The sequence below is a fragment of the Leucoraja erinacea genome, chromosome 5 (assembly GCF_028641065.1).
Source record: "Leucoraja erinacea ecotype New England chromosome 5, Leri_hhj_1, whole genome shotgun sequence".
Lineage (NCBI taxonomy): Eukaryota > Metazoa > Chordata > Chondrichthyes > Rajiformes > Rajidae > Leucoraja > Leucoraja erinaceus.
Window position 1 is genome coordinate 90,313,089 of NC_073381.1, and position 15,135 is coordinate 90,328,223.

At 48.9% G+C, this 15,135-nt stretch overlaps 1 protein-coding gene across 7 annotated transcripts in view; it reads right to left on the minus strand.

Annotated features, from left to right (window-relative positions):
* disp1 (dispatched homolog 1 (Drosophila)) overlaps nucleotides 1-15,135 on the minus strand; it is a 212,072-nt gene that overhangs the window by 15,661 nt on the left and 181,276 nt on the right. For all 7 annotated transcript variants that reach the window (XM_055636204.1, XM_055636200.1, XM_055636205.1 and 4 more), the window contains 2 exons: nucleotides 7,984-8,013; nucleotides 6,149-6,272 (listed from right to left, as the gene is read on the minus strand). In XM_055636204.1, coding sequence (XP_055492179.1) covers nucleotides 6,149-6,272; nucleotides 7,984-8,013 — 154 coding nt within the window. The remainder of the gene's footprint in view (nucleotides 1-6,148; nucleotides 6,273-7,983; nucleotides 8,014-15,135) is intronic.

Sequence of the window (15,135 nt, forward strand, 5' to 3'; positions counted from 1 at the left end):
TCTTATTTCCTTGAAGATGGACACAAAAAGCTGGAGCCCATTGAGTTACTCCAGCTTTTTATGCTTATCTTCAGTGCAAACCAGCATCTGCAGTTCCTTCCTACACAGTATTATTTCCATTATACTTGCGGGCTTTGGATAGCGATCTCTCCACCAATGGAAATAATCTCAGATACAGGGATTGAGCAAGTATGTCGACGGTGCACTTGTGTGCAAAGCCACAGGAAGGGTGACCGACCCATCAGGCTGTTTCTTGGCAGTGGGGAGTTAAACACAAAGTGTTGGAGTAACTCAGCAGGTCAGGCATCATCACCAGAGAACATGGATAGGTGACGTTTTGGGTCTAGATGGAGTTTGCACGTTCTCCCTGTGACCGTGTGGGTTTTCTCCAGATGCTCCGGTTTCCTCCCATATATCAAAGACGTGCGGGTTTGTAGGATAATCGGCTTCTGTAAATAGTCCCTAGTGTGTAGGATAGAACTAGTGTATCGGTGTATTTCTAAACTAAACTAAACAAATCAGACTGAAGAAGGGTCCTGACCCGAAACGTCACCAATCCATGTTCTTCAGAGATGCTGCCTGACCTGCTGAGTTACTCCAGCACCTTGTGTATATTAACCAGCATCCGCGCTTCCTTTTTCCTACAAGTGCTGAGAAACTCGGTGGGTCAGGCAGCATCTGTGGAGGGAATGGGCAGACGATGTTTCAGGTCAGGATCCTTCATCAGACTCATTCAGATAGTGCTGGTTGTGGGGAATGTTGGCCACAGCACCGCGGGGGCTCCCAGTTTCTCTGAGGATCCTGGAGTGGGATATGGGTGTGTGCTGCTGTGGGCAGGTGTACCCTCAGTATGAGATTGCATTCGGTGGACAAGAGCATGACTGTTATGCAAAATATCACTCCCCTTGCGGAGAAAGAGCGTCGTTTGACACTGATGTGAACAAGCGGCAACTGGTTTAACAAAATCTAACCCTCACTGTGTACCCAGCTGTGACCTGACATGGCATCAGCTGCTCCTAAATATATCATCTTACAGTCTCGCCAGTGGAACAGAAGCAACAGCGTTTTAATTACTCTGTGCTGAGTGACGGATCTCCTCAACACTGTGCATCACATCTCGGAACCAGCAATGCAAAGTCACAGCACATCTGAACCTGGTGCTCATTCTTGCTTGGGTTTGCAGACTTGTACATCACTCGACTTGTACATCAACACGATGTGCTACGTCGACATCAAAACAAGTACCCGAATGCGGCTATGGTGGTGGCTGGAGATTTTAATAAATCAAATCTCAAGAAGGTCATGCCGAACTTCTACCAACACATCACGTGTGCCACCGGGGGGGAGAGAACTTTGGACCACTGCTACACACCGTTCAGGAAAGGCTACAAGGCCGTTTCACCCCGTCCCCTAGGAAAATCTGACCACGCTGCCATTTTACTGTTGCTGGCGTATAAACAGAGGATAGTTCGGGAAGCGGTAGAGACGAGGGACGTAAAGCGGTGGTCCGACCAGTCAGAGGCCATGCTGTAAGATGCACTGAGTGATGTCGGCTGGAATATGTTCGAAGCAAGTTCCAGTGACGTCAGTGAGTTCGCGGAAGCAGTCATGGACTTCATCGCAACAGTAACCGACAACATCGTCCCCACGGTAAGGGTAAGCACCTTTCCGAACCAAAAACCCTGGGTCTGTTCGTGTGGCCCTGAATGCTCGCACCGCTGCCTACAACTCGGGCCTGGCATCAGGGAACATGGACGTCTACAAGGCAGAGTCCTACCGACTGCGAAGGGCGGTGAAGGACGCAAAGAGAAGGTACAGAGACAAGATGGAGTTACAGATGGAGCAGCAGGACACCAGAAGCCTGTGGCAGGGGTTACGGATTGTAACCAACTAACGGAGCACCCCTTCCTCATCCGCATGTGCCGGCACCTCCCTAGCTGATGACCTGAACTCCTTTTACGCTCGTTTCGAGAGGGGCAACACAACTCCAGGTCTGCCGACTATCGACAATACCGCCAGCGGGCTGGCTACCGAAGCTGAAGAGAGGAATGTGCACACATTCTCGCTGTCCGAGCACGACGTGAGGAGGGCTCTGACACGGGTGAACACGAGAAAAGCTGCAGGCCCCGATGGCATCTCGGGGCGAGTACTCAAGTCCTGTGCTACGCAGCTAGCTCCAGTACTCACTACATTATTCAACCTCTCCCTGGACAAGTCCGTGGTCCCTGCCTGCTTCAAAAAATCCATCATTGTACCGGTACCAAAAAATGCTTCCCCAGCCTGTCTGAATGACTACCGTCCGGTGGCCCTTACCTCGGTAGTCATGAAATGCTTTGAAAGGCTGGTGAAGAAACACATCTGTGCCTTCCTCCCTCGGAACATGGACCCGTTGCAGTCCGAACAGGTCCACGGACGATGCGGTCTCCCAGGTCTTGCACACCGCTCTCTCCCACCTGGACAGCCACAAGGGGGGCTACGTGAGGATGCTGTTCATAGACTACAGTTCAGCCTTCAACACGATAGTCCCCACCAGACTGGCCGGGAAGCTAATGGAATTGGCTCCCTGTGTGCCTGGGTCCTGGACTTTCTCACCGCCAGGCCCCAGGTAGTCAAGATGGGAGGGAATACATCGAAGTCCCTCACCCTGAGCACAGGATCCCCCCAGGGTTGTGTCCTCAGCCCCCTATTGTACTCCCTGTACACACATGACTGACACACATGTGGCTAGGTTCAGCTCCAACTCATTAATTAAGTTTGCTGATGACACTGTGGTGGTGGGCCTGATCTCAGACAACGACGAGAAGGCCTACCGGGAGGAGGTGGCTGGTCTAGCACTCTGGTGCCAGGATAACAGCCTCCTCTTGAACATCAAAAAAACGAAGGAGCTGATCATGGACTTTAGGAGGGCACATCATCCGAGGACGTACACTCCATTGAGGATAAATGGGGATCCTGTGGATAGGGTGAACTGTTTTAAATATCTGGCAGTCCACATCTCCGAGGATATGACATGGGCATCACACGCCTCAGCACTCGTGAGTAAGGCAAGGCAGCGCCTTTACCACCTCAGGCAATTGAGGAAATTCAGAGTGTCTCCGAGGATCCTCCAGTGTTTCTACACAGCGGCGGTGGAAAGCATCTTGTCCGGGAACATTACCATCTGGTTTGGGAATTGCTCTGCCAAGGACAAGAAGGCTCTGCAGAGAGTAGTGCGTTCGGCCGAACGCACTATGGGAACTTCACTCACCCCCCTGCAGGAACTATACATCAGGAGGTGCAACTCCAGAGCCAACAATATCATGAGAGACCCCTTCCACCCCTGCAACGGACTGTTCCAGCTGCTACGGTCAGGCAAACGCCTCCGTTGCCACGCGGTGAGAACGGAGAGGTTGAGAAGGAGTTTCTTCCCAGAGGCCATTCGGACTGTAAAGGCCTATCTCATCAGGGACTAACTCTACTGAACGTTTTTCCTTCCATTATTTATTATGTAAAAGAATATGTGTGTTATGATTGTGTTTATAGTTTGTTTGGTTGTTTGGTTGTTGGCTTTTGCACAAAAGTCCGCGAGCATTGCCACTTTCATTTCACTGCACATCTCGTATGTGTATGTGACAAATAAACTTGACTTGACTTGGCTTGACTCCTGCACCTCACCTGTACCTAAGCTGGTCCCCTTTGCCTGTGTTCACTGCTTGCCTAGTCAGCCTGGCTGGGAATTTCTTCCAATACCTACCCCACCACCTAATCACGGAGATAGAGCTGCATAGCACGGAAACTGGGCCTTTGGCCCACCTTGTCCATGCCAACCAAGTTGGCTCACTGCATTAGTTCCAATCACCTGCATTTGGCACATATTCCTCCAAACACTTTAGACTTCAGAGATACAACGTGGAAACAGGCCCTTCGGCCCACTGAGTCCGCATCAACCAGTGATCACCCGGTACACCAACCTACATACACTAGGGATAATTTTACAACTTACCAAAGTCAACTAACCTACAAACCTGTAAGTCTTTAGAGTGTGAAAGGAAACCGGTGCACCCGGAAAAACCCACGCTGTCACAGGGAGAATGTACAAACTCCGTACAGACAGCAGGCATAGTCAGGATCGAACCCAGGTCTCTGGTGCTGTAAGGCAGCAACTCTACCACTGCCCCCCCCCCCCCCCCCCCCCCCCCCCCCCCCACCTCCGATTGACTTCTATCCATATATCTGTCCATGTCTTTTAATTGTATCTGCTTCTGTAGCTTCCTCTGGCACCTAATTCCAGATACAGATTACCCTCTGAGTGAAAATGTTGCCCCTGAGGTCCCTCTGAAATCTCTTCCCTTTTACCTTAGGCTACGCTCTCTAGTTTTAGAATTCACTATCCTGGGGGAAAGACTGTGAGCGTTCACTTCATACATGCCCCTCATGATCATGTACACATTATAGGTGGCTTTTCCTGACAGCTCTAGGTGGATTTCTCCCAATACCGCAACTTGATTGTAGTATTATCTGATTTGATTGGAAAGCACGCAACAAAAGCTTTTCACTGTATCGAAGTACACGTGGCAATAATAAACCACAACCTAAGAGTACCACCCTGAGCTCCAGACCAGGGGGAAACATGTTTTTGGTGGGCAGTAGATGCATTGTGGTGATGACTGAAGTGTACAGAATTAGGACCGAGGCTGCCAAATAGACCAAAAAAAGGGGGGTTGAAGGGATCAGAGAGAGATGAGTTTTATGGGGAGAGGTGATGAGAACCATGTTGTGGCCCAGGATTCAGGTTTGGCATTGATTCTGTGGAGAATCTACACCAACACGGTGGAGCAAGAGGGCTTGGTGTCACGGCTGCAACAACCACCGAGGTGACGAATTGAGTTTGGATTCCATAGGTGCAAATGGATGTCAATGTCAGTAGGCAGGAGAGGACCCACACCAGGACGGGTTAAAGGGGTGGGGGAAGAGATGTACTTGGAAGAGCAGAGGGATGCTGAGCCTGTGTGTACAGTGGGCACCTTGCTGTGATTCGCTCGTTTTTATCACACGTGGGTGTTACTGGCAAGTAACTTGTCCGCCACACCTCCGCGCCGTGTCAGGATGCGTGAACCGCCTTCTGCATCCACTACAAAGGTGCAAGGCCACCGGCATAATCAAGGACCAGTCTCACCCCGGTCACTGAACCAAGGACTAATCTTACCCCGGTCACTCCCTCTTCTCCCCTCCCCCATCAGGCAAGAGGTACAGCTGTTTGAAAAGGCACACCTCCAGATTTGGCAACAGTTTCTTCCCAGCAGTTATCAGGCAACTGAACCGTCCTCTCACCAGCTAGAGGGCGGTCCTGACCTCCCATCTACCTCATTAGAGATCTTTGAACTGTCTTTAATCGAACTTTATCTTGCACTAAATGTTGTATCCTTTATCTGTGCACTGTGGGAGGCTTGATTGTAATCATGTATGGTCTTTTCTTTGACTGGAAACCACGTAACAAAATCTTTTCACTGTACCTCGGTACACGTGACAAGAATAAACTCAACTAAACAAACTAAACCAAGTGGTTGGCCTGGCTGTGAGACAGCCTCACTGGTGAATAAGGCAGATTCCTTCCCGGGGACCTGCTTACCAGATTGTTTTGGCATCATCACCACCGAGAGGAGATCTTTTCAAATAATTGCAGCTCACTTTAATTAACTGGAGTGCTGATCAGAACGTGGGTGAATAAAGTGGGCTTAGCGTAAGATCAACATGACCGGAGGGCTTAGTGAGTTAATGATTACATTCAAAGCTGAGAGCAGATCTATATATTGATACACAATAGATAGTTAATACCCAATGAGACAAAATGTGCTGGAGTAACACAGCGGGTTAGGCAGCATCTCTGGAGAACATGGGCAGGTGACGTTTCGGGTCGAGACCCTTCTTCAATTCAACAGATCAAGGACACAAAGTGCTGAGGCAACTCAGCGGGTCATGCAGCATCTCTGGAGAGCGTGGATAGGTGACATTTTGGGTGGGGTACCTTTTTTCTGGTTAGTAGTGTCTGATCACAGTGATATTAAGGGAGAGGAGGAAGCGGAGGGAAGTGATTGAGGTGGAAGATGGGCCATGATGTTGACAGGCGCGGGGCGTGTAGTCATTCTCCTGGGAAACGCGAGGCACTCACCAGCAGTGGGTCAGAGAAGTCTGGAAGATCTGGCACCAGGATCCCGACCAAGGCACATATCACTATCAGCACCGTGCAGAAGCCCAGCACCACCACCGGCCAGTCTGCGATCAGAGCCGCGTAGCTGTAAGTAGGTAACACACGTCACACAACCTCTGCCGCCTGGAGTATCGCACACCCAAGTCCTCGGCTGTGCCCATGATTCAAGTAATACCTTCTCTATCCCCTCTTTCCCCAGCCCACCCCCCACCGCGATGGGCACACAGTTTAAAGCACACAGAGCTAAAGCGCAGAGACAGGCCCATTGAGTCCACGCCGACCAACAATCACCCCGCACACTAGCACTATCCTAAACACTAGGGACACTTTACAATGTTTTGTAACCAAAGCCAATTAACCTACAAGCCCGCAAGTCTTTGGAGTGTGTGAGGAACCCAGAGCACCCGGAGAAAACCCACGCGGTCACAGGGACAACGTGCAAACACTGTTCAGACAGCACCCGAGGACAGGATGGAACCTGGGTCTCTAGCGCCGTAAAGCCCCTGGTAGACCCACCTTTCAACTTGTGCCCCCCCACCTGGTTCTCTCACCATCTCCTACCCCCTCACCCTGCTTCTTTCCCTTCCTCAGTACATTCATCTCACATCCCCAAGTCCCATATTTCCATTAAAAGACACTAACTGCTGGAGTAACTCAGCAGGTCAGGCAGCATCTCTGGAGAACACGCAGAGGTGATGTTTTGGGTCAGGTCCCTTCTCAGACCAGAAACATGACCTATCCATGTTCTCTAGAGATGCTGCTTGACCCACTGAGTCATCCCAGCACTTTGTGGGTTTTTTTTTTAAAGGTAGTGCATCTGTAGTTCCTTATGTCCCCACATTTCCATTTATCCTCCCCCTTTGTCCCTTTCCACCCATATCCCTCCAACTGCCTTTATTTTTTACTCCTTCTCCTCTCTTCTTATCCAACATCCTTTTCATCTCCAGCATTTGTCACACTCCAGCCATCTGCAAATCACCCCCGCCCCCAGCCCCCCACCTTGTATCCACCTATTGCGTGCCAGGCTTTGTCCCACCTCCATCTCTCTTCCAGCTTTCTCCCACCCTACTCCATCAGTCTGAAGAAGGGTCAGGACTGTGTGTTTTACTCAAGATTGCACCATAGGCAGTTCCTTGTGTCTCCACATCTAACACTGGCCTGCTCGGAAAGATCCTAGTCTAGGGTCAGATCCAATCTCCGGTTATTTAGGATGCCATTAAGCTGGAAAGAGTGCAGAGGTTTATTGCAGGACCCAAGGGCCTGACAGCCATGGGGAGAGGATGGGCGGGCTAGGACTTTATTCCTTGGAGTGCAGGAGGATGATGGATGATCTTATAGAGGTATATAAAAATTGAAGGGAATAGATAGGGTGAATGCACAGTCTTTTTCCCAGAAAAGGAGAATCAAGAACCAGAGGACATATGTTTAAGGTGAGAGGGGAAAGATTTAATAGGAACCTGAGTTGCAATTGTTTCACACGGTGTTGGGTAAATGGAATGAGCTGCTACAGGAGGGAGATGAGGCAGGTCCTATCACAACTTAGATGATCTAACGGAGGGTGTTGGGTATATGGAACGTGCTGCTAGAGGATAAAGTAGGTGTTGTAACAGCATTTAAAAGACACTTGGACAAGTACACGAATGGGAAGGGTTTCGAGGGATATGGAGCAGGTGGGACGAGAGTAGATGGGACATCTTGGTCAGTGTGGAGGAGTTTGGATGAAGGGCCCGGTTTCAGTGCTGTGTGACTATGGCTCTATAAAACCAATGATCTCCTTCTCAAACTAAGCTACTCACCTTCGAGGAAATCGGAAGGGTCTCGGAGGTCTGAAAGAAAAGCAGAAAATGCAGAGTTAGAGGTGCTGCAGGTAGGTTGCTGCTCGGGATAGAATCATCCTCACCATTTGAGACCTTGCAGGAACCTTACAAATCAGATCATCCTTCCATCAGTGGCCTGTCAAACGTTGATGCAGGAACATAGAGTCATGCAGCGTGAAAACAGGCCCTTCGGCTCACTAGCCCACACCGACCAACATGGCCCATCTACATTAGTGCAACCTGCCTGTGTTTGGCCCATATCCCTCTAAACCTTCGACACAAAAAGCTGGAGTAACTCAGCGGTACAGACAGACTGTCAAAGCTGCCACAGTCAGAGATAAAAGCAGCTTTTTACCACGAGTAGTAGCTCTACTCAGTAAGCAAAAATCTTTTTGCTCTGGTATTTTATCTAATTCACATGTGTAATCAATCATATTTTATTATTAATTTTAATGTTTTATGTGTCATTATTAACTGTGCACCAAGGCAAATTCCTTGTATGTGAATACGGCCAATATTCATCTCTGGAGAGAAGGAATGGGTGACGTTTCGAGTTGAGACCCTTCTTCATCTGCTCCTTATAATCCTATCCTATCCATGCACCTGTCTAAATGTTTCCTAAACGTTGTGATTTCCCCCTACCTCCTACAGCAGCTTGTTCCATACGCCACCACCCTTTGTGTAAAAAGTTTGTCCCTCGGGGTCTGTAAATTGCCCCTGGTATGTAGGGAGTGGATGAGAATGTGGGAATTTTGGTTTGGTAAAGCTAAAGCTGTGTCGCCTAATTGAAGCTAGCTTGCCTAATTAAAGTTGCCGTGCCTAATTAAAGTTGCCTTGCCTAATTAAAGTTGCCATGCCCAATTAAAGTTGCCTTGCCTAATTAAAGTTGCCTTGCCTTCTATATAATTATACTTCCTGTTTGCGTTTTTTATTGATTTTAGAAAAAACGCTACCACGTATGGCTGTGATTTTTGGGCATTTTACTCAGAGTCCCCCTCCACTCATCAGGTGCCGAGGATTTTTCCCATCGATGAAAAATAAAAGAGTTATTAGTGTTTAAAAAATGTTGAGATTCTCTCTCCAGTCAATGAAGGCCATGCTCTAGAAGTGTGGGCGTGGCTCAGTCTCTGCATGATGGAGGAGGGAGAGGTCACGACTCGCTGTCTTTAGTGGCCTTGCACCCTGCTTGAAATGGTATGAAACTGCACTTGAAGTTGGTTGCCTTGCATCCTGCTTGAAGTGGTAAGAAACTGCACTTGAATTTGCTGGCCTTGCACCCTGCTTGAAATGGAATTTCAAGGAATAGCTGTGAGTCAACTGCCAGCCCACCAGCCGTGAGTGAGCTGCCAGCACAACAGGCTTGAGTGACTGAGCCGCGAACCCAAGAATCCATTCGGCCCACAATGTCCATACTAGCCCTCTAGAAACCAGTCCCTTCAGCCAACAACACCCATACTAGCGCTCCAGAAAGCTCCCCCCCCCCACTGGCAACCAATATTGGAATTGGTGGAGAGATGGAATATTGCGTTGGAGGACCAGCCCTCCCGTGTGATGCTGGGACCCAACGGGTCCCACTTAGTCTAGTACTACATATAAATACCAAGTCAAACTTAAGTACAATAGGTAGAGCAAAGGGGAAGATACAGAGTGCAGAACATAACTCTCAGCATTGTAGCGCACCAGTTCCAGAGACAAAGTCCAATGTCCGCAATGGGATGGAGGTGAATCGGACAGTGCCCTTGCTGATGGAAGGACCATTCAGAGGTAGGACATAGGAGGCTGAGGGGTGATCTTATATAGGCGTATAAAATCAAGAGGGGAATAGATGGCCTCTCTGTGCAGTAGCCATTCTGTGATTCATTGACAATGCTCACTCGAATGAGTTGTTTCTCTGCAAACGAAGCTCTGAATGTCTTCCCTCTGTCAGTGGAAAAACCTGGCGGAGGACAGGACAGACCCTTGGAATTATTTGGCCTCTCCCCACTTGCAACTTCCCATCTGTTGTTGCAAGCTGCAATAATTGTTAAATAAATTTCCAACAGCCCCTGAATCCTCGGGAGTGCATGTAATCCATGGTGTGGCTGAGCAGACATGACAGAGCTCATCGCAGCTGTACAAACACAAATCAGCTGGTCAAACATCAAGGACGGCTGCCTGCATTCCCCTCCCTGCTTCACGGTGGCGCAGCGGTACAGTTGCTGCCTTACAGCGAATGCAGCGCCGGAGACCCGGGTTCGATCCCCACGACAGGTGCTGTCTGTACAGAGTTTGTGAGCTCCCAGTGACCTGCGTTGGTTTTTTTTTCGAGATCTTAGGTTTCCTCCCACACTCCAAAGGTTTGTAGGTTAATTGGCTTGGTAAATGTAAAAATTGCCCCTAGTGGGTGTAGGATGGTGTTAGTGTGCGGGGATCGCTGGTTGGCGTGGACCCGGTGGGCCGAAGAGCCTTTTTCTGCGCTTATCTCTAAATTAAACTAAACAAAACTAAACACTATCGCTGCACGTCACACACTGTCTCGTGCGTTCAAACTCTGACTGCACACACGGCTGCTGCTTCCAGTGCTCATAGACTTTACCTCCTGATAGTGGTGTTTCAGGTCGACAGGGCGGTGAAGAAAGCTTTGTTTTGTTTACAGATACAGCGTGTAAACATGCCCTTTACAATTTTCGCAAGTCAATTATGCCCCTGTCCCACTTAGGAGACCTCTGGAGACTTTGCACACCACCCAAGGTTTCCGTGCGGTTCCCGGAGGTTGCAGGTGGTTGCCGGAGGTTGCAGCTAGTGGAAGCAGGTATGGAGACTGACAAAACCCCCCGGGAACCGCCCGGAAACCTTGGGTGGGGCGCAAAGTCTCCAGAGGTTTCCGTTCAGGTTTCCTAAGTGGGACAGTTCGTCTACAAACTGGTTCCTTTTTTTGAGGCGTGGGAGGAAACCGAAGCACCTGGAGAAGGCACAACGTGGTCACGGGGAGAACGTACAAACTCTGTACAGACAGCACGCTTAGTCAGGATCAAACCCGGGACTCTGGCGCTGTGCGACAGCAACTCCACTGCTGTGCCACTGTGTCACCCAAGCTTCTGAAACAATCTTCCACCACCACCGTCTGCTTCCTTCCATGAAGCCGATTCTCTTCCAGTAGTTCACCCGTGTCTAATGATGATTCATGTTTCTCAGCCCAGGACTCCCTCAATTGCTTCTCCAGCTTCCCACAGTGTCCATGGATATATCTGATCAAGCCCAGTAGATGTATCTACCTTCACACACCTTAGGACCTTCAGCACCTCCTCGTCCATAATACAGACATCTCAACGCATCTCCATTAACTGTCCAAAGTTCCTCTCTGTTGTCAAGCTTCTGAACGGTCCTTCCATAAGCTAGGCTACTGTCCAATTCACCTCTACCCCATTGCGGACATTGGACTTTGTCTGTGGAACTGGTGCGCTACAATGCTGAGAACTATATTCTGCACTCTGTATCTTCCCCTTTGCTCTACCTATTGTACTTGAGTTTGGCTTGATTGTATTTATGTATAGTTTGGAGCATACAAAACAAAGCTTTTAATTGTACATTGTAACACGTGACAATTAAAACTAAACTAATAATTTTAAACCTTGAGGATTACAGGAGCAAGTCGTCAAGTCACGTCAAGTTTATTCGTCACATACACATACGAGATGTGCAGTGAAATGAAAAGTGGCAATGCTCGCGGATTTTGTGCAAAAAGACAAACAAAGAAACAACCAAACAAACTGCAAACAGAATGGAACAGAATCACATATTCTTTTACATATTAAATATTGTGGGCGGAAGGAAAAAGGGAAAAAAACAGCAATTTAAAAAAAAGCAGTAGAGTGGTACAGTAAAAGTTAGTCCCTGGTGAGATAGAATTTACAGTCCTAATGGCCTCTGTGAAGAAACTCCTTCTCAACCTCTCCGTTCTCACAGCATGGCAACGGAGGCGTTTGCCTGACCGTAGCAGCTGGAACAGTCCGTTGCTGGGGTGGAAGGGGTCTCCCATGATTTTATTGGCTCTGGAGTTGCACCTCCTGATGTATAGTTCCGGCAGGGGGGCAAGTGAAATCTAGGAGACTAGTTCAAGGTTACTAGCAGCTGTGATCTAGAACAGGGTTGAGTTGAGTTTATAGTCACGTGAATGAATGAGTGATACTTTATTGTCACATGTGTCTAGTCACAGTGATATTCTTTGTTTTACACACCTACGGTATGCAAAGAGTCAATACATAAAGGCTGCCAACAAAGTTACAAACATCCCATTTTAACTGAGGTACAGTGAAAAGCTTTTGTTGCGTGCTAACCAGTCAGCGGAAAGACAATACATGATTGCAGTCTTGCTATCCTGCCATCCACAGTGTACAAATGCAGGATAGGGGGAATAACGTGAATAATGTTTAAATTTGAAGAGCTTGATGATGTACTCCTGTATCTCCGTGACAACTCAGATGTAGCAAGGGCAGTGTAGGCAGGAAGGGCTGCATTGCGAGGCTGAGGAAGGCGTGTGGAGGCACTGTAGCTCTGTTTCTGCCTGACCACTCCTCAGAATCCACCCACACTAACAGGAAGACGAGCTCCGAGCAACACATCGTCAGCAAAGGAGTTGAAGGCTACCACTGGGAGTCAGATTAAAAGGAGAAGGATGGAAACTTCCTGAAAACAAAATGCCTGGAAAAAATTGTGAGCCACACAGAGATACCAGCTGGACTAAAGTACTGCACAAGAAATGGTGTCATGGAGAACAGATGGAGCCGCGAATCACCCGGACCTCAGTGGAACGGACCCCACTTCACTCATTAACTTAGCTCTTGGAGCTAACGTTTGTTCAAGTTCTTCACATGACCAATGGGACAACGTTCTGTGCATATTGGCTACAGTATTTCTGACAAAGGAAGGCTCAGGGGTTGTGAAATGTGCCGGGTAAATTGGTAAAGTAAAGGCCTTGTCATGGCATGAAGAGAGGACCCGAGAGGAGTTGAAGACAGGGACCACAGTGTCAAGGCATGCAGTGCACCCCAGCTTCTGCAAAGGGTGGCACAGTGGTGCAGCTCGTAGAGTTGCTGCCTCGCCACTCCAGAGAACCGGGTTCGATCCTGACATCGGGCGCTGCCTGTGTGGGGTTTGTACGTGTGGCCACGGGTTTCCTCTGGGTGCTCCGGTTTCCTCCCACATCCCAAAGATGTGCAGGTTTGTAAGTTAACTGGCCTCTGTAAATTACCCCTCCCCCCCTAGTATGCAGGGAGTGGATGAGAAAGTGGGATAACAGAGAACGAGTGTAAACGGGTTGCGGATGGTCAGTGTGGGCTCGATGGACAGAAGGGCCTGTTTCCATGCTGTATCTCTGAACTAAAGGTTGGATGGAGATTAGAGGGGCAGGGGTGCAGAGCTTCCCACGTTGGTCTTGACTGGGCTTGAGGCTGAATTGCTGGCTGACGTTCGATAAGACGTCTGACCCATTATAGTCCCATCATCATTGTCCCTGTTACCTCAACAGCACAGCACTGTGATCTGGGGCTTGTCGACTGACCTACAACAGTTAAGCACTGGACATATCTACATTCTGGTCCAACACTGCGACCTACAGCAGCCAGGCCAAAGAGGACAAGGTGAACCTGACAAACCGTGGAGGGAATAGACAGGCCGACAGAATCAATCTAAAGAATGATCCCAACTCAAAATGTTGTCCCACCATACCTTCCCCAGACACCGCCTGAGCCACTGACTTCCTTCAGCACTTTGCTCCAATTGTACACTCAACTGCCTGACTGACGAAGGCCAGCGTGCCAAATTCCAGGGACTTCTCCAAGCCACAACAAGCTCTGTGGATTACACTGATCTTTGTATTTACCAGAAAAGGCTTTCTTTCCTGAAAGCCTAAATCAGCCCCCGCGTCCAGTGCAATTAGTGAGATTGAAGTGGTCTGGGGAGGGAGGTGGAATAAACGGGTGCAGCTCTCAAATCTCCACATGCATCGTCAACTGAAACATAACATCAACACTGCGAAATATGGCATTCGCTTCAAAGTGGCTGCTTCATTAATGCAGATACTCAAGCTGTGCAGTAATGGACAAGTGAAGCTCATTGTTTTGGGGCAGTGGGAAAATACCATCGGGTGGAGCACACACAGAGGTGGCCTCTGTATACAGCTGCTTCAGTAATCATCTCAACTCACTGTGCTGGACCACGGGACAGGCAAACCACTCGCATTGAATTCTGCAATGTTAGGTAACCTCTAAATAAAGGGGTGGCACAGCGGTAGAGCTACTGCCTTACAGCGTCAGAGACCCGGGTTCAATCCTGACTACGGGTGCTTGTCTGTACGGAGTTTGTTCATCCTCCTCGTGACCTGCGTGGGTTTTCTCTTCGGTTTCCTCCCACACTCCAAAGACGTACAGATTTGTAGGTTAATTGGATTGGCATAAATGTCAATTTTCCCTAGTGTGTGTAGGATAGTGTTAATGTGCGGAGATCACTGCTCGGTGCAGACTTGGTGGGCCGAATGGCCTGTTGTACCTCTAATCTAAACTGAATTCTAACAAGCCTCCCCTCCCCTTTCTCCTCTACACCCCCCTTTCATAACCCCTTCCACACCCCACCTGGAGACACCCAGGTCTCCCCGCTCCCCCCATCTCCATGCCTTCACAACTTGCAACTCTTCAATCTTTTTGTCTCGCAGCTTTCAAAAAAATATATGGATCCGTCTGAAGAGGTGCAAGGTAACTTGGACAGGTTGGGTGAGTGGGCAGATGCAAGGCAGATGCAGTATAATGTAGATAAATGTGAGGTTATCCACTTTGACAGCAAGAACAAGGAGGCAGATTATTATCTCAATGGTGTCAGATTATGAAAAGGGGAAGTGCAACGAGACCTGGGTGTCCTTGTACACCAGTCACTGAAAGTAAACATGCAGGTACAGCAGGCAGTGAAGAAAGCTAATGGCATGTTGGCCTTCATAGCGAGAGGATTTGAGTATAGGAGTAAAGAGGTCCTTCTGCAGTTTTACAGGGCCCTGTTGAGACCACATCTGGAGTATTGTGTGCAGTTTTGGTCTCCAAATTTGGGGAAGGACATCTTTGCTATTGAGGCAGTGCAGCCTAGGTTCACGAGGTTAATCCCTAG